This window comes from Rosa rugosa, chromosome 6, assembly GCF_958449725.1.
Source record: "Rosa rugosa chromosome 6, drRosRugo1.1, whole genome shotgun sequence".
NCBI classification, from domain to species: domain Eukaryota; kingdom Viridiplantae; phylum Streptophyta; class Magnoliopsida; order Rosales; family Rosaceae; genus Rosa; species Rosa rugosa.
In genome coordinates this window covers 2,568,174-2,582,628 of record NC_084825.1, presented here as the reverse complement: position 1 = coordinate 2,582,628, position 14,455 = coordinate 2,568,174, and the positions used below count along the sequence as shown (strand labels likewise).

The 14,455-nt window shown below is 38.4% G+C and overlaps 2 protein-coding genes across 2 annotated transcripts; both read left to right on the top strand.

The window, feature by feature from the left end:
• The first annotated feature begins 4,154 nt into the window (after positions 1–4,154).
• Positions 4,155–8,705, top strand: LOC133715170 (uncharacterized). The gene is made up of 3 exons (XM_062141559.1): positions 4,155–4,409; positions 5,849–6,192; positions 6,593–8,705. Exons 1-3 carry the CDS (start codon positions 4,217–4,219, stop codon positions 8,480–8,482), a joined length of 2,427 nt encoding a protein of 808 aa, XP_061997543.1. The 5' UTR covers positions 4,155–4,216; the 3' UTR covers positions 8,483–8,705.
• Positions 8,706–10,139: 1,434 nt separating this feature from the next.
• LOC133718710 (polyketide synthase 1) lies at positions 10,140–11,842 on the top strand. Its single transcript, XM_062145577.1, has 2 exons — positions 10,140–10,435; positions 10,640–11,842. The coding sequence occupies exons 1-2, from the start codon at positions 10,258–10,260 to the stop codon at positions 11,629–11,631; spliced, it is 1,170 nt and encodes a 389-aa protein (XP_062001561.1). The 5' UTR covers positions 10,140–10,257; the 3' UTR covers positions 11,632–11,842.
• The last annotated feature ends 2,613 nt before the right edge of the window (positions 11,843–14,455 follow it).

The following is a 14,455-nucleotide window of genomic DNA, read 5'->3' as shown; positions in this document are numbered from 1 at the left end:
AGAGTTTGGATCACTTCATTCATTGCCAATTGATTTTGGATGTGAACCCCAGATTACTTTATCATGGTATCAGAGCAGGTTACCCACGTGTGCATGCCTCATGGCCACACATGCTTCACGTCACCCAAAGTTGTCCACGTATACGGCTTGAAAATTTTGCCACACGTGTGGGGACGTGTTGAGATTATATACATCTCACATAGGAAAAATGAAAAATGAGACCTTGCTAAGGGTTTAGGTCACTCCATCCATTGCCAATTAGTTTTGGATGTGAACCCCAGATTACTTTATCAACTGTTTCGTCTAATCATTTCTCATCTAAATCAATCACAACACTTGCTTTCACAAATCTAAGCCTTTGTTCTTGCTTGTTCTTGAGTTTTGTGGATGTGTATGGTGTTTTGGGTTGTAAAAATCAAGAATCTCATACCTTGAAGCAATTCTCTCATCATTTGACATCTTTGAGAGCTAGGTAGGAGCCTTGAGATCTCGGTTTGACTCTACCATGAGTCAAACCCATGGGTAGTTCTTCCTTTTTCCGTTCATTAATTCTCTCTTTAATTTGATGCTTATGGCTTGTATTTGTAATTACATGCATGTGTTGTGAGTGGTTGGATTTGAGGTTAGGGCAAACTTTATGTGCAAATAATGTAAATTTCCATGTAATTTTATGTTTATGCATGTTTTGAATCTATAGGCTTCTAAACTTTAATGCTTACTAAATGTGTTTGTTAGCTTAGTCACCTAGAAAGCATGTTTAGGAAACTAATGAATCGAAAACTTGAAATTGACTACTTCTTGAATCCGTGAGCATGTGTAGCCTTTAGGTGGTATACGGGAAATGTTAAGTTTCTTGAATTTCTTATTCTAAACTTAATGCATGTATCGTGAGTTTAATTACTCTAAATGGGTGTTAGGCTTGCGGTTCATAGCCCACTTGTGTTTTAATGAAATATAAATGGGACTAAGGTTGTGTAATTTAACTTAGCTAGTTTCACCAAAGTTTGTTGAATTGCATGATTAGTTGGTTTCTTGGTAGCTTCACCAAAGCACTAAGGGGAAGTTTGTCAAAGCATGTTATTACATCAAATATGGGTTACATTTTGTGCATAAGTAAGGTTAGGTGTGATGTCTCTACTTCTCTCATTGATTTAGTTTCTCTATTTTAATTTGTTTGTTTTATTTTTGTGCAACATAATTGTCTTTATCCAAATTAAAATCAACCAAGCCACTCACTACCACAATTGTTAATACCATCATCATGATCTTTAGCTTCGAAAGGGTTAAGGTTGTGAACTTGTAAAAAAGTAGACTTTACATGTGTTTTCTAGGTTTCTTTTAACGGTGATCTAGCTAGGGTAGAGTTACTCAATCCCTTGGGTACGATACTCTCACTTTCCTTTTACTAAAACTTGACATCCTAATCTTGGGAGTAGGTAACATCACACAAATTTGCACATATTTTCATACTTGTGATGCAACCAACAAGTTTTTTGCGCTGTTGCCGGGAATCGAACCGGGGTCACCCCCGTGATAGGAGGGAATAGTTCTTTTTGGAAGCTGAAAAGTTTTTATGTTGTAGACATGTATTTAATTTTCTGTTGTTTTCTATGTTGTAGTAGCTAGAGGTCTCTAGAATCCTTGTGTGTCTAGAACTCTCCTCTTAGTCATTTAAGTGTCCTAGCTAGTTTGGTTTGGAGAACACCAAAAGACCAGGTCGTGTAGCTCTCCCTTGTATTAATCAGTTCTGTTTTGAGTAGTGAAGATTGTCATTCAACCATCATCTCTGTGTTTCTGGTTTCTTCTTCTTCTTCTTCTTCTTCTTCTGTGTTGTTATTATTGATCTTGGGCAAGAGAAAATTCTCTGCTATTTTTCTTTATTGTGGACGTGAGTCACTTCCTTAGCGAAATGAATTTGAAGTCAATTTCTTTGGAGCTTGTCATTGACAACAACAGTTATTCACTGCCTATCAGTTAATATGGTGCAAGCTAGCTTCATCTCCAAGTTCTCTCTCATTTTTCAAATGGGAGACAATGTCTAGATTATTCTAGCTAGACAATATTTTGTGTGAAGTTTTGTTGCAAGTTTTGTTTTGTTCTCTGAGGCTTGCTGTTTCGGCACGACCGGCCTCTGGAAGTATGCAGACATCAAAGGAACAATTTCAACTTGGTCGATATACCAGCATTGGGGACCTCAGTTAGTTCTATTCTATGCAAACAATCTCTTTTTTGCTATGTTGTGAAGGCTTGATCAAATGTACAAGCATTAGGTGGCTTATGATCGAGGTTTCAGGCGATTTTTGGTGTGGATCATGCTGATAATTTGATTGTGGAGGTTTTCGATCTTGAAGGAGACTCAACGTCTTAGACTGACAAGCATTCTTCTGATAACACGGTCGGTGGGTAGTTTCCATTTTCATTGGCCTATTTCGTCGTCGAGTTCTGTCACCAGTGGTGTGCAGGCGCTCATCGAGCAGTTACTGGTGTTACAAGCAGTTCTCCAGCGATTTCTTAGCCTACCGTGATATTCTGACCTTTTGGATAAGAACAGTTGCGCAACACCTTTGCTTTTGGGTCAATCTTTAGGCCCAGGCCTATCTTGTGATGCTGTTAGCCCACAGTTTGAAAAGGCCCTCAACACTTGATTATCCATGGACACACAAGCTCTTAATCTTGGAGAGTGTTTTTTTTTAGAAAATCTGATGAAGGTTATCAACAACTTTTTTTTTTTTTTTCTTCTGCTTTTGGTGTCTCTACTGGTAATACAAAACCATTTTGATGGAGGTCTTGTCTATGAAGGCTACCTTACATGTTGAAATCGACTTTTCATTGTTTCCAGGCCTTTGGACTCAAACTTGCAGACTCATACTTTCTTACGCAATGCGTACATTTGTGTAATTTGTTTGTAGGTGGTACTATTTCCTCGGTTTTTCCCATGCATTTTATTTGAACAAAGTTTTAATGAGGGCACCACCGTTTGTGTATCTTCTACCAAACGGCTTTTAGATTAGGTTTAAGAGGAGAAGTGAAGACCTTTTTCCACTTCTTCTGTTTTTGGGTAAAGTAAATATTATCATGAAAGATATAGGCAGCGCAGCTAGTTAATAATGAGTGCAATTTTGTTTCATGGCTTTCATATTAGGTTGCAGATTGTCTTTTTTGACTCTCCTATACTTATATCATGTACTTGTATCTAAATTGCTTATAAATGTAATTCCTTCATTCTTCCAAAAAAAATGAATGTAAAATATTATGGCTACAGAAACTGTTAAGGGTAGTTCTTTTCGAAACCCATTCGATTCTAAAGATGGGGCAATGTGCGTGAAATCATCACGCATATAGCTATGATATATGATTAATAATTCCAAACACGTACACATAGGTAGGATATGGAAACAACCGCATATAAATTTATGAAAATATTGAAGTAATGGTAGTAAGCTCATTGATATGTGTGTCGAGCAAGATGTCTAGATTGACTTGAATATTGATGTCCATTCGCACAATAAATATTGTAGATGCAATTACATTATTTGAATTGTGCATATCCTCGTCGGTTGACATATTGGAGAATATCATAGGAATTAAGAACAAACAAGTTAAACTCTTAGATCAAGAGTATTGGTTATTAGGAATGAAGTTGCACCATATGATTCTTGAATCTCCGAGAGTTTATACTAGAGAATCGTGTTGATAACGTGTTATAAAATAAGCTAACTTAGGAAGTAAAAAATATGAAGAGAGAATAAATTGGGGAAAGTGGTGTTACTACTTCTCATTACTCCCGTTTACATAGGAGTAAAGTTACTTGATGATCACTCACAAGATGACTGGTGATCAGTCTCGAAAGTTACTTGGTGGCCACTCTAAAGGTTTATAGATAGTCATTCTCAAGTTTCCTTAATTGACATCAAATGGATTATGTTGACAAAAAAAAAAAAAATTCTAACCAATAAAAATTACATGTTGACCATAAAATAATTACGTAGACAGTTACATAATTGTAGTATCTATAAAAATAAAAATAAAAAAAATTTATTATTATAAGTATTAAGTTATTAACATGAAATGAAATTTGCCAATCTCCAACAAACAGCACACGTGTGGGATGCGAAGAAATAAATAAAATTTTATTTACATTACCGAGTTTACCCCTCACACTCTGATTAGCAGCAGCTCTCTCTCTCTCTCTCTGAAACCCAAACACACCACCACCATGGAAACACAAAACGACACCGCTTCATGGAGCTCTGCAACAAAATGGTCCGTCGCCGCTGGCTCTCTCGTAAATCGCGTCACCTTCGAGTCCTCCTTGTCCCCGATCGACGGCGACGCTCTAAATTCCCCCGCCGGATCCCCCCTTATTCTTCACCCTCCGTCGCCGGATTCTGGACCTTGCGAGATCACCAGTATGTTTCACAAATTTTCCTTCTTTTCCGAGAGATTTACATTTTCCGCAGCAAAATTGATTGGATTTTGATCCCTCAGTTGCTTTGTTGCTCGAATCTAGTTCCAATTGATACGTGAATCCATTAGAAAAATCGACCTAGTTGAAATTGATTCCTGGATTTCAATTTAGCTCATACCTGAAATTGATACCGGAATATATTGTTGTTAAATCAATTCATTTATTAGTATTATTTGTTTTCCAGCTTGAGTTAAATTCTATAGTTGAATATTGTGAAATTAAGGTTCCTTTGTAGGGCAAGATTTTTGAAGCTATCAAGTACTATTAAGGATAATTAAGGAGTTAAGGACCATGAAAGATGGTGATTAATAGTTTGGGAACATAGTCTATAGGGATGGATTAAGGACCTAGTTTCGACCATTAGATCAAATGTATACTCCTAAGATGCCCTTTTCTTTTACGGAAGTTCTTATTAGGTGATCCCAAAAAGAGAGTCTCGTTAGAGATGTTATACATGTGTTCGATTTTTCTGTAATGGGACTAAGATTTTCTGGATGTTGTTAATGGCAATGCTAAAACGGACTTCAAATTAGGTAGAGATAACTCAGATTGTGCGGATTAGTGTCAAAGAGAAGTTCAACTAAGAATATCTGATGGGACTTATTGAAAGAGGAGTTTTAATTTCTTAAAAGTATGAACAATGTCTGTTAGTGCCTAGGATATTGCAGGGTGGTGTGAATGGCAATCATATGACTTAATTTTTTTTTGCTTAATTGTTAAGAAGCCATTCATATATATACTTGTAGCAATTTTGAAAAAAATATGATTCAATCTTATTCAAAAATTAGTTGATTCTGTCAACCAAGAAAGAGGTATTTGATTCTTGAAAAGCAAATGTCACTACTTGATAACCATGACATGATCATGTTTATGAAAAAGAGGAAAATGATTATAGAAATACTTTGCATGTAATCGTTAACTTAAAAGTAGAAGAGAATCGATACTATTGAAATCACTTATATTTGTACTTTTAAAATAGATCTGAACTTGGGACTTATTTTGTTAATATGGTTGTCCTCTGATCGAAACAGTTCATCACTTGGTAGATGCTACAAGTATTTCAATCTTAGCTCTCTCTAAAATGCTATTTTGTTGACAATAGATGATTGTTCTGCAGATGACAAGGCGCTATAGATTATTTTATTTTTTGCAAATATGTGTTCCTTTGCATTCATAAGCCTCAGACTTTATTTCCACTCTTTGCGTGTTTTGGGGGTTACTTTGTTTTTGTCAAAGTGTTTTGCATATAAGAACTTCTCAACATCCTCATTATACCGAATCCATCAATGTCCCTGTTAAGAAAAGTGTAATGGTCAAGTAGAAGAGAATCAATACTTCCGTGTCCTATTTACAAATGACCAACAACTTCTTGCCTTGCAGTTAATTTCACACAAAAACATGAGGTCCAGCAAATTTATGTTCGGAGTACTGCCCGAGTCTATGAGATATACTATGCACCTGATTTGCAGAGTGACAACGAATATCTATGTACTGTTCGCTGCGGTATTGCTGCCAGAGATGAAGAAGTGCTTCACACAGAGGATAATGAAGAAGTTCGTTCAGCAAATTCAAATGGGTCTCCTAAGGACATATCTGAAGAAAACCTAAGAAATGGCAATAACTTGAGCACCAGTGAAGATGACTGGGTTGAAGTGAAAGTCCCAGATAGTCATGCGCTTGATAAAAAAATCAGCTCCTTGCCATTCAAGTTTGGTTCTGAACAGGTATGTTGGTCCCCCTCCTCATTCTTTTAGCCACTTATAACAAGTCTTGGTCCATCCTCCCTTTACAAGAAAAACTCATAACAGATTTATAATTTTTCTAGACTCTATTCGGTTTTATTGCGGATACTAATTTGATAAAGGAGTCCAAACTACCCAAGCGTTAGATCAGCTCATTGAAATTCTTCAGCCAATTTATGTTTCATGTTGCCAACAATAAAATATATCTTTGGCTGTTTCCTGTCACTTGTAGTGCCCCTTTTGCGTTTTGTTTACATAGATTGGCAATGGGCCAGGGGAATGGGGAGAAGTTTTTATATGATAAGTGGGTTATGAGCGAGTGGTATGAGTGCACTGATGTCTATTGATTATTATGTGTGCTGATCACTGTACAATTTTTCAGGCTTTGTATGAAGCTACAGCACAGATGAGTGATGTAAATCCTTGTATATCTCTAACACTTCGTCTACTGTCGCTTGAAAGGAAAGGTTGTGTTTATGTTGATGAGATCTATGTGTTTGCTGATCCTGCTGATTCAGTGGATTTGGAAAACCAAGCGAGTACAGCAGAAAGCTCAGCTGGAAGTTCTCTCATGGCCATGTTTATGCCGACCCTCTTGCAATTATCTAAAACAAGGAGTGTTAACCAAACCCAAGACTCCCTAATGATTGGTTCAAAAGCATCTGATTCTACCAGTGTTGCAACTAAGATCCAGACAGATATTAAACCCAGCATATCCGATCATCAAGAAGTAAAGTTTCAGGATGTGAGTGGGGATACATTTTGTAGCACCCAATCACAGATCCCTCTAGAGGTTCCTGTTACAGAAAGCAAATCTGATACTGCATGTCATCATGTTGAAAGATCTATGGACCTGCTTTTTTCACGAATGGAAAGAATAGAGGATCTATTATTGAGGTTTGAAGACAAAATGGTAAAGCCCATAAGCAGCCTTGAGGCAAGGCTTGAGAGGGTTGAGCAGCAACTTGAAGTACTCAGCAAACAATCACAGAATTCTGGATTATCAACATGCTCAAGATTCTGTGCTCCTTCTTTCTCATGCATTGAGTCTGATTCCAACTCTTTCTACAACAGCGGAAATGACTATCCCAGTTGTGAGGCAGTTATGTTAGGTAACAAGGACGCTCAATCTGAGGCACTCCCTACTACACCTAATTACATGTCTGATTCAGGAAATCCTTCAAAGTTGGTCTGTGGTCTAGTAGTAACTGCTCCTGAATTTTCAACTGATGATGAGGAGGAAGAAGATCAATCATCAGGTCTAGTGATACATCCTTCAACGAATACACCAAGGCCTGCTTTGACAATTGATGATGCCCTAGCATCTGCACTAGCTGGGTTCATGTCTCTGACTTCTACTCAGCCTCAGAAGTGTGCTCAAACTTTTTCAGTTAAAGCTCCTGAGTTCTTAAATGAAGAAGATGGTAGCCCTGACACAAAAGCTTCAGCGAGAGTTGTAGAAATAGGGACAGAGCCATCCATGTGCTTTGATGAATCTGATGGGATACAAAATGTGAATGATTCACTTGCTGATTCATGCAGAATTTCTTCATATAGTGAGGAGAATGTTGAAAGATCTAATGATGAGCACTCTGTTAAAGCAGACGGAATTCATGTGCAGCACGAGCATCATGAGGGCGGAGAAGAATACAAAGCTGATGGTAAGAGCGGTGAGAATGCCGTTGATCTGGCTAATCATGGCATGGCTCGAACTGATTCCTGTCAGATAACAGAAGAGATTGAGGATGGAGTAGTCATCACTGAGATAAGCAACATTGCCAACCCTGATAAAACTGATATTCCAAACGGGTTGCCTCAAAATGAGACTGATGATGGATTTAATAGCACTCAGGATGATGCTAATACAAAGGAAGTGACAGAAGAGAATTCTGACAAAAATGTTTTGAAGAATATCCTTGAATTCTCACGTGCTTCTTCTGTGGTGGATTTTGAAATTCCAGTGTTGGATGTGAAATTTACTTCTCTTGAAAGTTGCAAGGCCACTTGTTCTCTTGCAGCCCTTTTGTCTGAATTGCCGGAATCAATGACTGAAGCACCTTGTGTGAGGCAAAGTGATGATGTGCCCCCGGTCGGCGAGGAGTCTAGCTTGATTTTTGTGGAAGATGGGGAGCCGGTTGGTCCTGCTTCTGATGGTAATTTTTCTGTAGATATGGATTTCTATAGTGTAGCAGAACCTTTGAGCACATGGCATGCGAATCTGCAGTGCGAAACATCCAATAGCCATGAGACTTTTGCAGCAAGTCTCATTTGATAGCTTCTGTGTCAATAACTTTGTTAGTATGTACATAAAATTGGGCTAGACAAGAATTGGTTGTGTACTGTTGTGTGATTTTTCCTTGCTCTAGTACCCATATAAACCAATTCAGAGAAAACTGGCTGCATATTTTAACGAGTCTCTGAATACTTGAATGCTAGACTGGTATGTATGTTGGTGGCATATCACTTCAGGGATTCTTCTCTTCTTTAACTTTACGCATCTTGACATTTTGTTATATACAAAATAAGGTCTTTAGGGTGAAAGTAAATGGCTAAAGCTTTTACGGTTTTACCATAGGTCAATTTTCATAGCTCCACAAGTGAATTGAAACTGCTCATAAGCTTTATGTTTATCCTCCCCCTTTGGCGACTTTGTTGGGGAATTAACTCGAACCGACCACCAAACTCGAACCCATCTTCCATCATTTATAATACAAATTTGCGATCATTTGTTCATCCAATTATTGTGACACTCGGCTACCACCCAAAATATCGGTCACAGTCCCGAACGCATTGTCACAACAAATCGTGTCTCTCGCATTAAACACGGCTAGAAAGAAGAGTTGAACCCACAATTGGCTCGTCCCAAAAGGAACTAATAGCCTTCATTTTCTGATTTAGCTCACGAGACATGAATGCTATAAATAATTGCACTCGTAGAGGCATTCTTGTGTCTTTTTCTACAGTTGTAATGAAGCTCAGAAAAGTTGATGAAAGTGAGAACTGAGAAAGGCAAGGCATTTGGTAGTTGAGGTATTTGAGAGCATGATCACCATGCATTGCAGCTACCACCTCTCTTTTTTCCTTCTTCCCATACAAATAAAACCAACTCTTCTCACCTAAGTCTATCATCTTTATTTATGGCAGCTCTTGCTTAATTAGCTAATCTATATTACATTATTGATCTATAATCTATGTCACTCTGTCTACCTACCACCCCAAAATAAAACTGATAATAGTCAATTTGCTGATATTTTTTGTTTTTTGTTTTGTTTTTTTTTTTTTTGTATTGATTCTTTTAAATTAAAATGACTTCACTTTTTGTTTATATTTTTTATTTTATTTTATTTTTTTAGAAAAAGTGGGAAACTTTCATTATCGGTTATTGATGACAATTAAGCCATTAAAACCTCTTATTAATTATCTTTCAGTTCGAGTAAATTTGAAACGGTGTAAAATTAAAATATGATCGTATTCTTAAATGAATAAAACTCCCTTAATAATAGTCATACTTGAATCACATCCACGAAGATAAAATTCTATTCATTCAATCTAACCGTGTTTGAATTGATAGAGTTTGATTATGATTATGTCTTTGTCGACATTTTGGTTTGTAAATAAATGTGCAAGGGCGGTATGGTACTGTTGCTCTATCAAATTCAAGTTTGAATTAAAAAAAAAAAAAAAAAAAGACTTGATATTTTGTGCGCTTTGTTTGGTAGGTAAAACGAGAGTACAAACGCATTCCAAATCATGCGGATTTTGATAGGCAACACACACCACAAAAAACCGTACACGATGCACGTGCCATTTGCCGGGGGTTTCTAACAAGGTAATTGGGCAGGCACGTGATCTCCCAGCTACCCACCTCTCGCTTCCCTTCTCAACTCCTTTTCCATGTATATATACAACCCCTTTATCTCATACCATTATATTCTAACATTTTTGCTTTGCCATTGTAACGCAACAAAAACTGCTCATTCCATCCTTGTTTCCTCCTCCTAGCCTCCCCATTTTGATCTTCTCTCGACACTTCTCCGAGATATCAAAATGGTGACCGTCGAGGAAGTCCGCAAGGCTCAACGCGCTGAGGGTCCGGCTACCGTCTTGGCCATCGGGACAGCAACTCCTCCCAACTGTATTGATCAGAGCACGTACCCCGACTACTACTTCCGTATCACTAAGAGCGAGCACAAGGCTGAGCTCAAGGAGAAATTCCAGCGCATGTGTAAGTATCATCACCTAACTACTGATCCATGATTTCTTTCTTCCTTATTTCTTTGTCCTTAATTCATAACTTATCCATTTTTGTGTTGGAATCATATAAACAGCTTACCATTTAATCCTTTATGCATGATTTAATTATAAGCAGTAATATATGATGGTAGATAATAAAACGCTGATGGCTATAGGTGTGATGTTGCATTTTCAGGTGACAAATCTATGATCAAGAAGCGCTACATGTACTTGACTGAAGAAATTCTTAAAGAGAATCCTAGCATGTGTGAGTACATGGCCCCTTCACTTGATGCAAGACAAGACATGGTGGTTGTTGAAATTCCAAAACTTGGCAAAGAGGCTGCCACTAAGGCTATTAAGGAATGGGGTCAGCCCAAGTCCAAAATCACCCACTTGGTCTTTTGTACCACTAGTGGCGTCGACATGCCCGGGGCCGATTACCAGCTCACTAAGCTCTTAGGCCTCCGCCCGTCTGTGAAGCGTCTCATGATGTACCAACAAGGGTGTTTCGCCGGAGGCACGGTGCTCCGGTTGGCTAAGGACTTGGCCGAGAACAACAAGGGTGCACGTGTTCTTGTTGTTTGCTCAGAGATCACTGCCGTGACTTTCCGTGGGCCTAGCGACACCCATCTCGATAGTCTTGTGGGCCAAGCCTTGTTCGGTGATGGTGCTGCGGCCATTATTGTTGGGGCCGACCCATTGCCCGAGGTTGAGAAGCCTTTGTTTGAGTTGGTCTCGGCAGCCCAAACTATCCTTCCTGACAGTGACGGAGCCATCGACGGGCATCTTCGTGAAGTTGGGCTAACATTTCACCTCCTCAAAGATGTTCCCGGGCTGATTTCAAAGAACATCGAGAAGAGTCTCAACGAGGCCTTCAAACCTTTGAACATCACAGACTGGAACTCACTTTTCTGGATTGCACACCCAGGTGGCCCTGCAATTTTAGACCAAGTAGAGGCTAAATTGGGCCTGAAGCCCGAAAAGTTAGAAGCCACAAGACAGATATTATCTGAGTACGGCAATATGTCTAGTGCTTGTGTGTTGTTTATTTTGGACGAGGTGAGGAGAAAGTCTGCAGCTAATGGGCACAAGACCACTGGAGAAGGCCTGGAGTGGGGTGTCCTATTTGGTTTTGGGCCAGGGCTCACCGTTGAGACCGTCGTGCTTCACAGTGTGGCTGCTTAAACTTGAAGGGTTTCACTTGAGTGATCTGCTCCTGGATTTGTTCTTATAAATGTATTGTTTCCACTCTACTTTCCTTGTTAGATTTCCTTTTTTGGATTTATTTTTCTGGTGAATTTCACTTGGGAATTCTGAGGTAAACTTAGATGCTGTCCCATGTAGCAATATATGTAATGATGAATAATATTATTCCACATATTTCATACAAGCAAAAGTTCCTGCAATAATTTAGTTAGAAGTTGACTTTCCCGGAAGATTTAGAGCGGGGAAGATATCTCCCACTAGCAGAAAGATTATCCGGGGATAGAGTATGTTCATTGGCAACATCTCTAAACTTCAACTCTTATATGAGCTACGTTTGGGAAGATTTCAGTTCCTGCATCATTCAAACCAAAGTTTTGATAAGCAGATAAACCTATCTTCTTTGTATTAGCATGAAAGTGTAACAACTAAATATTTCAACCGAGGAAAATATGCTATAGTATTAGTTGTCAATGTAGCATATTGATGTTGATAACAGAAAGAGAATGGAAATGACACCTGCATAAACAAGTAAATGAAATGATAAGCCCAAGAAACTTAGAAAGTCTCAAACCATAGCTACACTTGCTTACAAGATAACAGATCTTCATACCTAATAGCCTTGGAGGCAGGGGTAAAATGTAAGTCCAATCTTTTGTACCAAAAAAAACAAGGTGCAGAAGTCTGGCTGCTGTCAACACTGATTTTACATTTCTGGTATGATAGCTAAAAGTGATACAAACGGGTATCATTATCTTAGATTCGGTCACTTCATGTGCTTATATATACAGTGATATATTCATCACTAAGTGCGAACTACAACCATTCAACCAATCAACCATAAGCCTAAAATTTGTTCTATGCTGTGGTGGCTAACATGAGTCCACAAGCCTTCTTAATGTAAGAAGAACAAGCAAACATGTATTTCATTATCAAATTTTCTGTAACTTCACTCAAAAAATATAATCCTTTGAATTTCAAAGAGTAGTTCTACAATTCCCAATTTGAGTTTCAAAATAACGTGGCGTCTAATGTGGTAGATGATGCATCATCATGTTGGACATTAATATGTTAGCGAAATGAGGACAAGACATTTAACATGATAGATGTCACATCGTTTAATTCAAATTTGGTACCCACATTGTTCTGTAGATACTGCTAAAACAAAGTCGCAAAAGATTATTTTACTTTTTGCAAATAGCCAAAGGGGTCATCATGCATGCCTGGCATTAGGGATAGAGAGATTTACAATTCACAACTCAAAGGAGCTTATAGTAGGATTAGTAGTAAAGATTATATTTAAGTTCCATAATATATAAGATAGTACAGATCTGACATAAAGATCAATTTTTAGAAGCAATAAGATATCCCACATCCTTTCTATTTATACAGTAGTTTCAATCTAGCTGCTTGTTTTCTTGGAATAGTCCAAGCACATTAATATCACTACTTAATGCATGGCAACTGTCTAGTTCGCCTCCTCTAATATGTGTTTCTTTGCATCCGTAACACAAAGCCAATGACTTTATTTTTGATTTGGCTGGTTTTTGGGGTTACGTACTGTCTTTGTTTTTGTCAGAGTGCCTATAAGAACTTCTTGAAATCCTCATTATACCAAATGCATCAGTGTCCCTTTGAAGAAAAGTGTAATGGTGAAAGTACGTCGAAAAGAATCAATACTTCCATATGATGAACAGAATCTTCGTGCCTTGCAGATCAAGTCCAAATATTCTAGTTGATTCTAGTCTTGGAGGCAAAGTCTACTTGATGTAATACAAATAAGGCAATACAATATATGGTCCTCTGTGTGTGAGGTTTTTCCCAGACTTCTCTTTGTTATTCATCTATCTTTCATGGTATTACCGCCACAACACTAAACAACAATTGATCCTCTGTTTTTTTTTTCTTTCCAACCTTTCCCCTCAGACCTCAGTAACCAACACTACCACCGTGGCTTCCTCATCCTCTTCTTCACCTGCTATTCCCACAGTCACTAATCTTCTCTCTGTCAAACTAGACCGTACCAACTTCTCTCTTTGGTTGGCTCAGATTATCCCTATTTTGCGGATTCGCAATCTTATTGGTTTTGTTGATGGCGCCAATAAATGTCCTTCCCAATTCAAAACTACTGCTGATGGAAAACCCACAAAGGAAGTGAACCCAGACTATGATGATTGGATCCTGAATGATCAAGTAGTCCTTAGTTGGATTAATGGCTCTCTCATGCCTTCTGTTCTTCCAACCATGGCTCGCTCTACCTCATCTTGTGCCACCTGGTCATCATTGGAGAAACGTTATATGCTTCTCAATCTCAGACTCAAATTCTTCAATTACGAAGTGAACTCCTTCGCACTACTCGAGGTGACTTGTCTATGTCTGATTATCTTGATAAGATCAATAGTGTTGCTAATAATCTTGCTCGTGCTGGCCATCCTGTCTCTGATGATGATCTTGTTGCCATTATCTGTATAATTTGGGCCCTTTTGTATGAGAATACTGTTAGTTCTGTTCAAGCAAGGGACACACCTATCACATACGATACTTTTGAAGCTTTGTTGCTCAGTGCTGAACGCAAGCTTATTAATGCTCAAACCTCTCTAGTTGATTCTGGTACAACTGCCATGGTTGCTTTCCATCCTCGTGGTGCTGGACGTGGTGGTCGTGGTTTTCAGTTTGGAGGAAATCGTGGTTCCTTCTCAGGCCGTGGAACTTCTCATATGTTGCCGTCTATACCTACAATTGGTGGACGTGGTTTTTCTTCTAGCAACCACACTAGTTCTATTCTTGGAGCTGCTCCCTCACATGG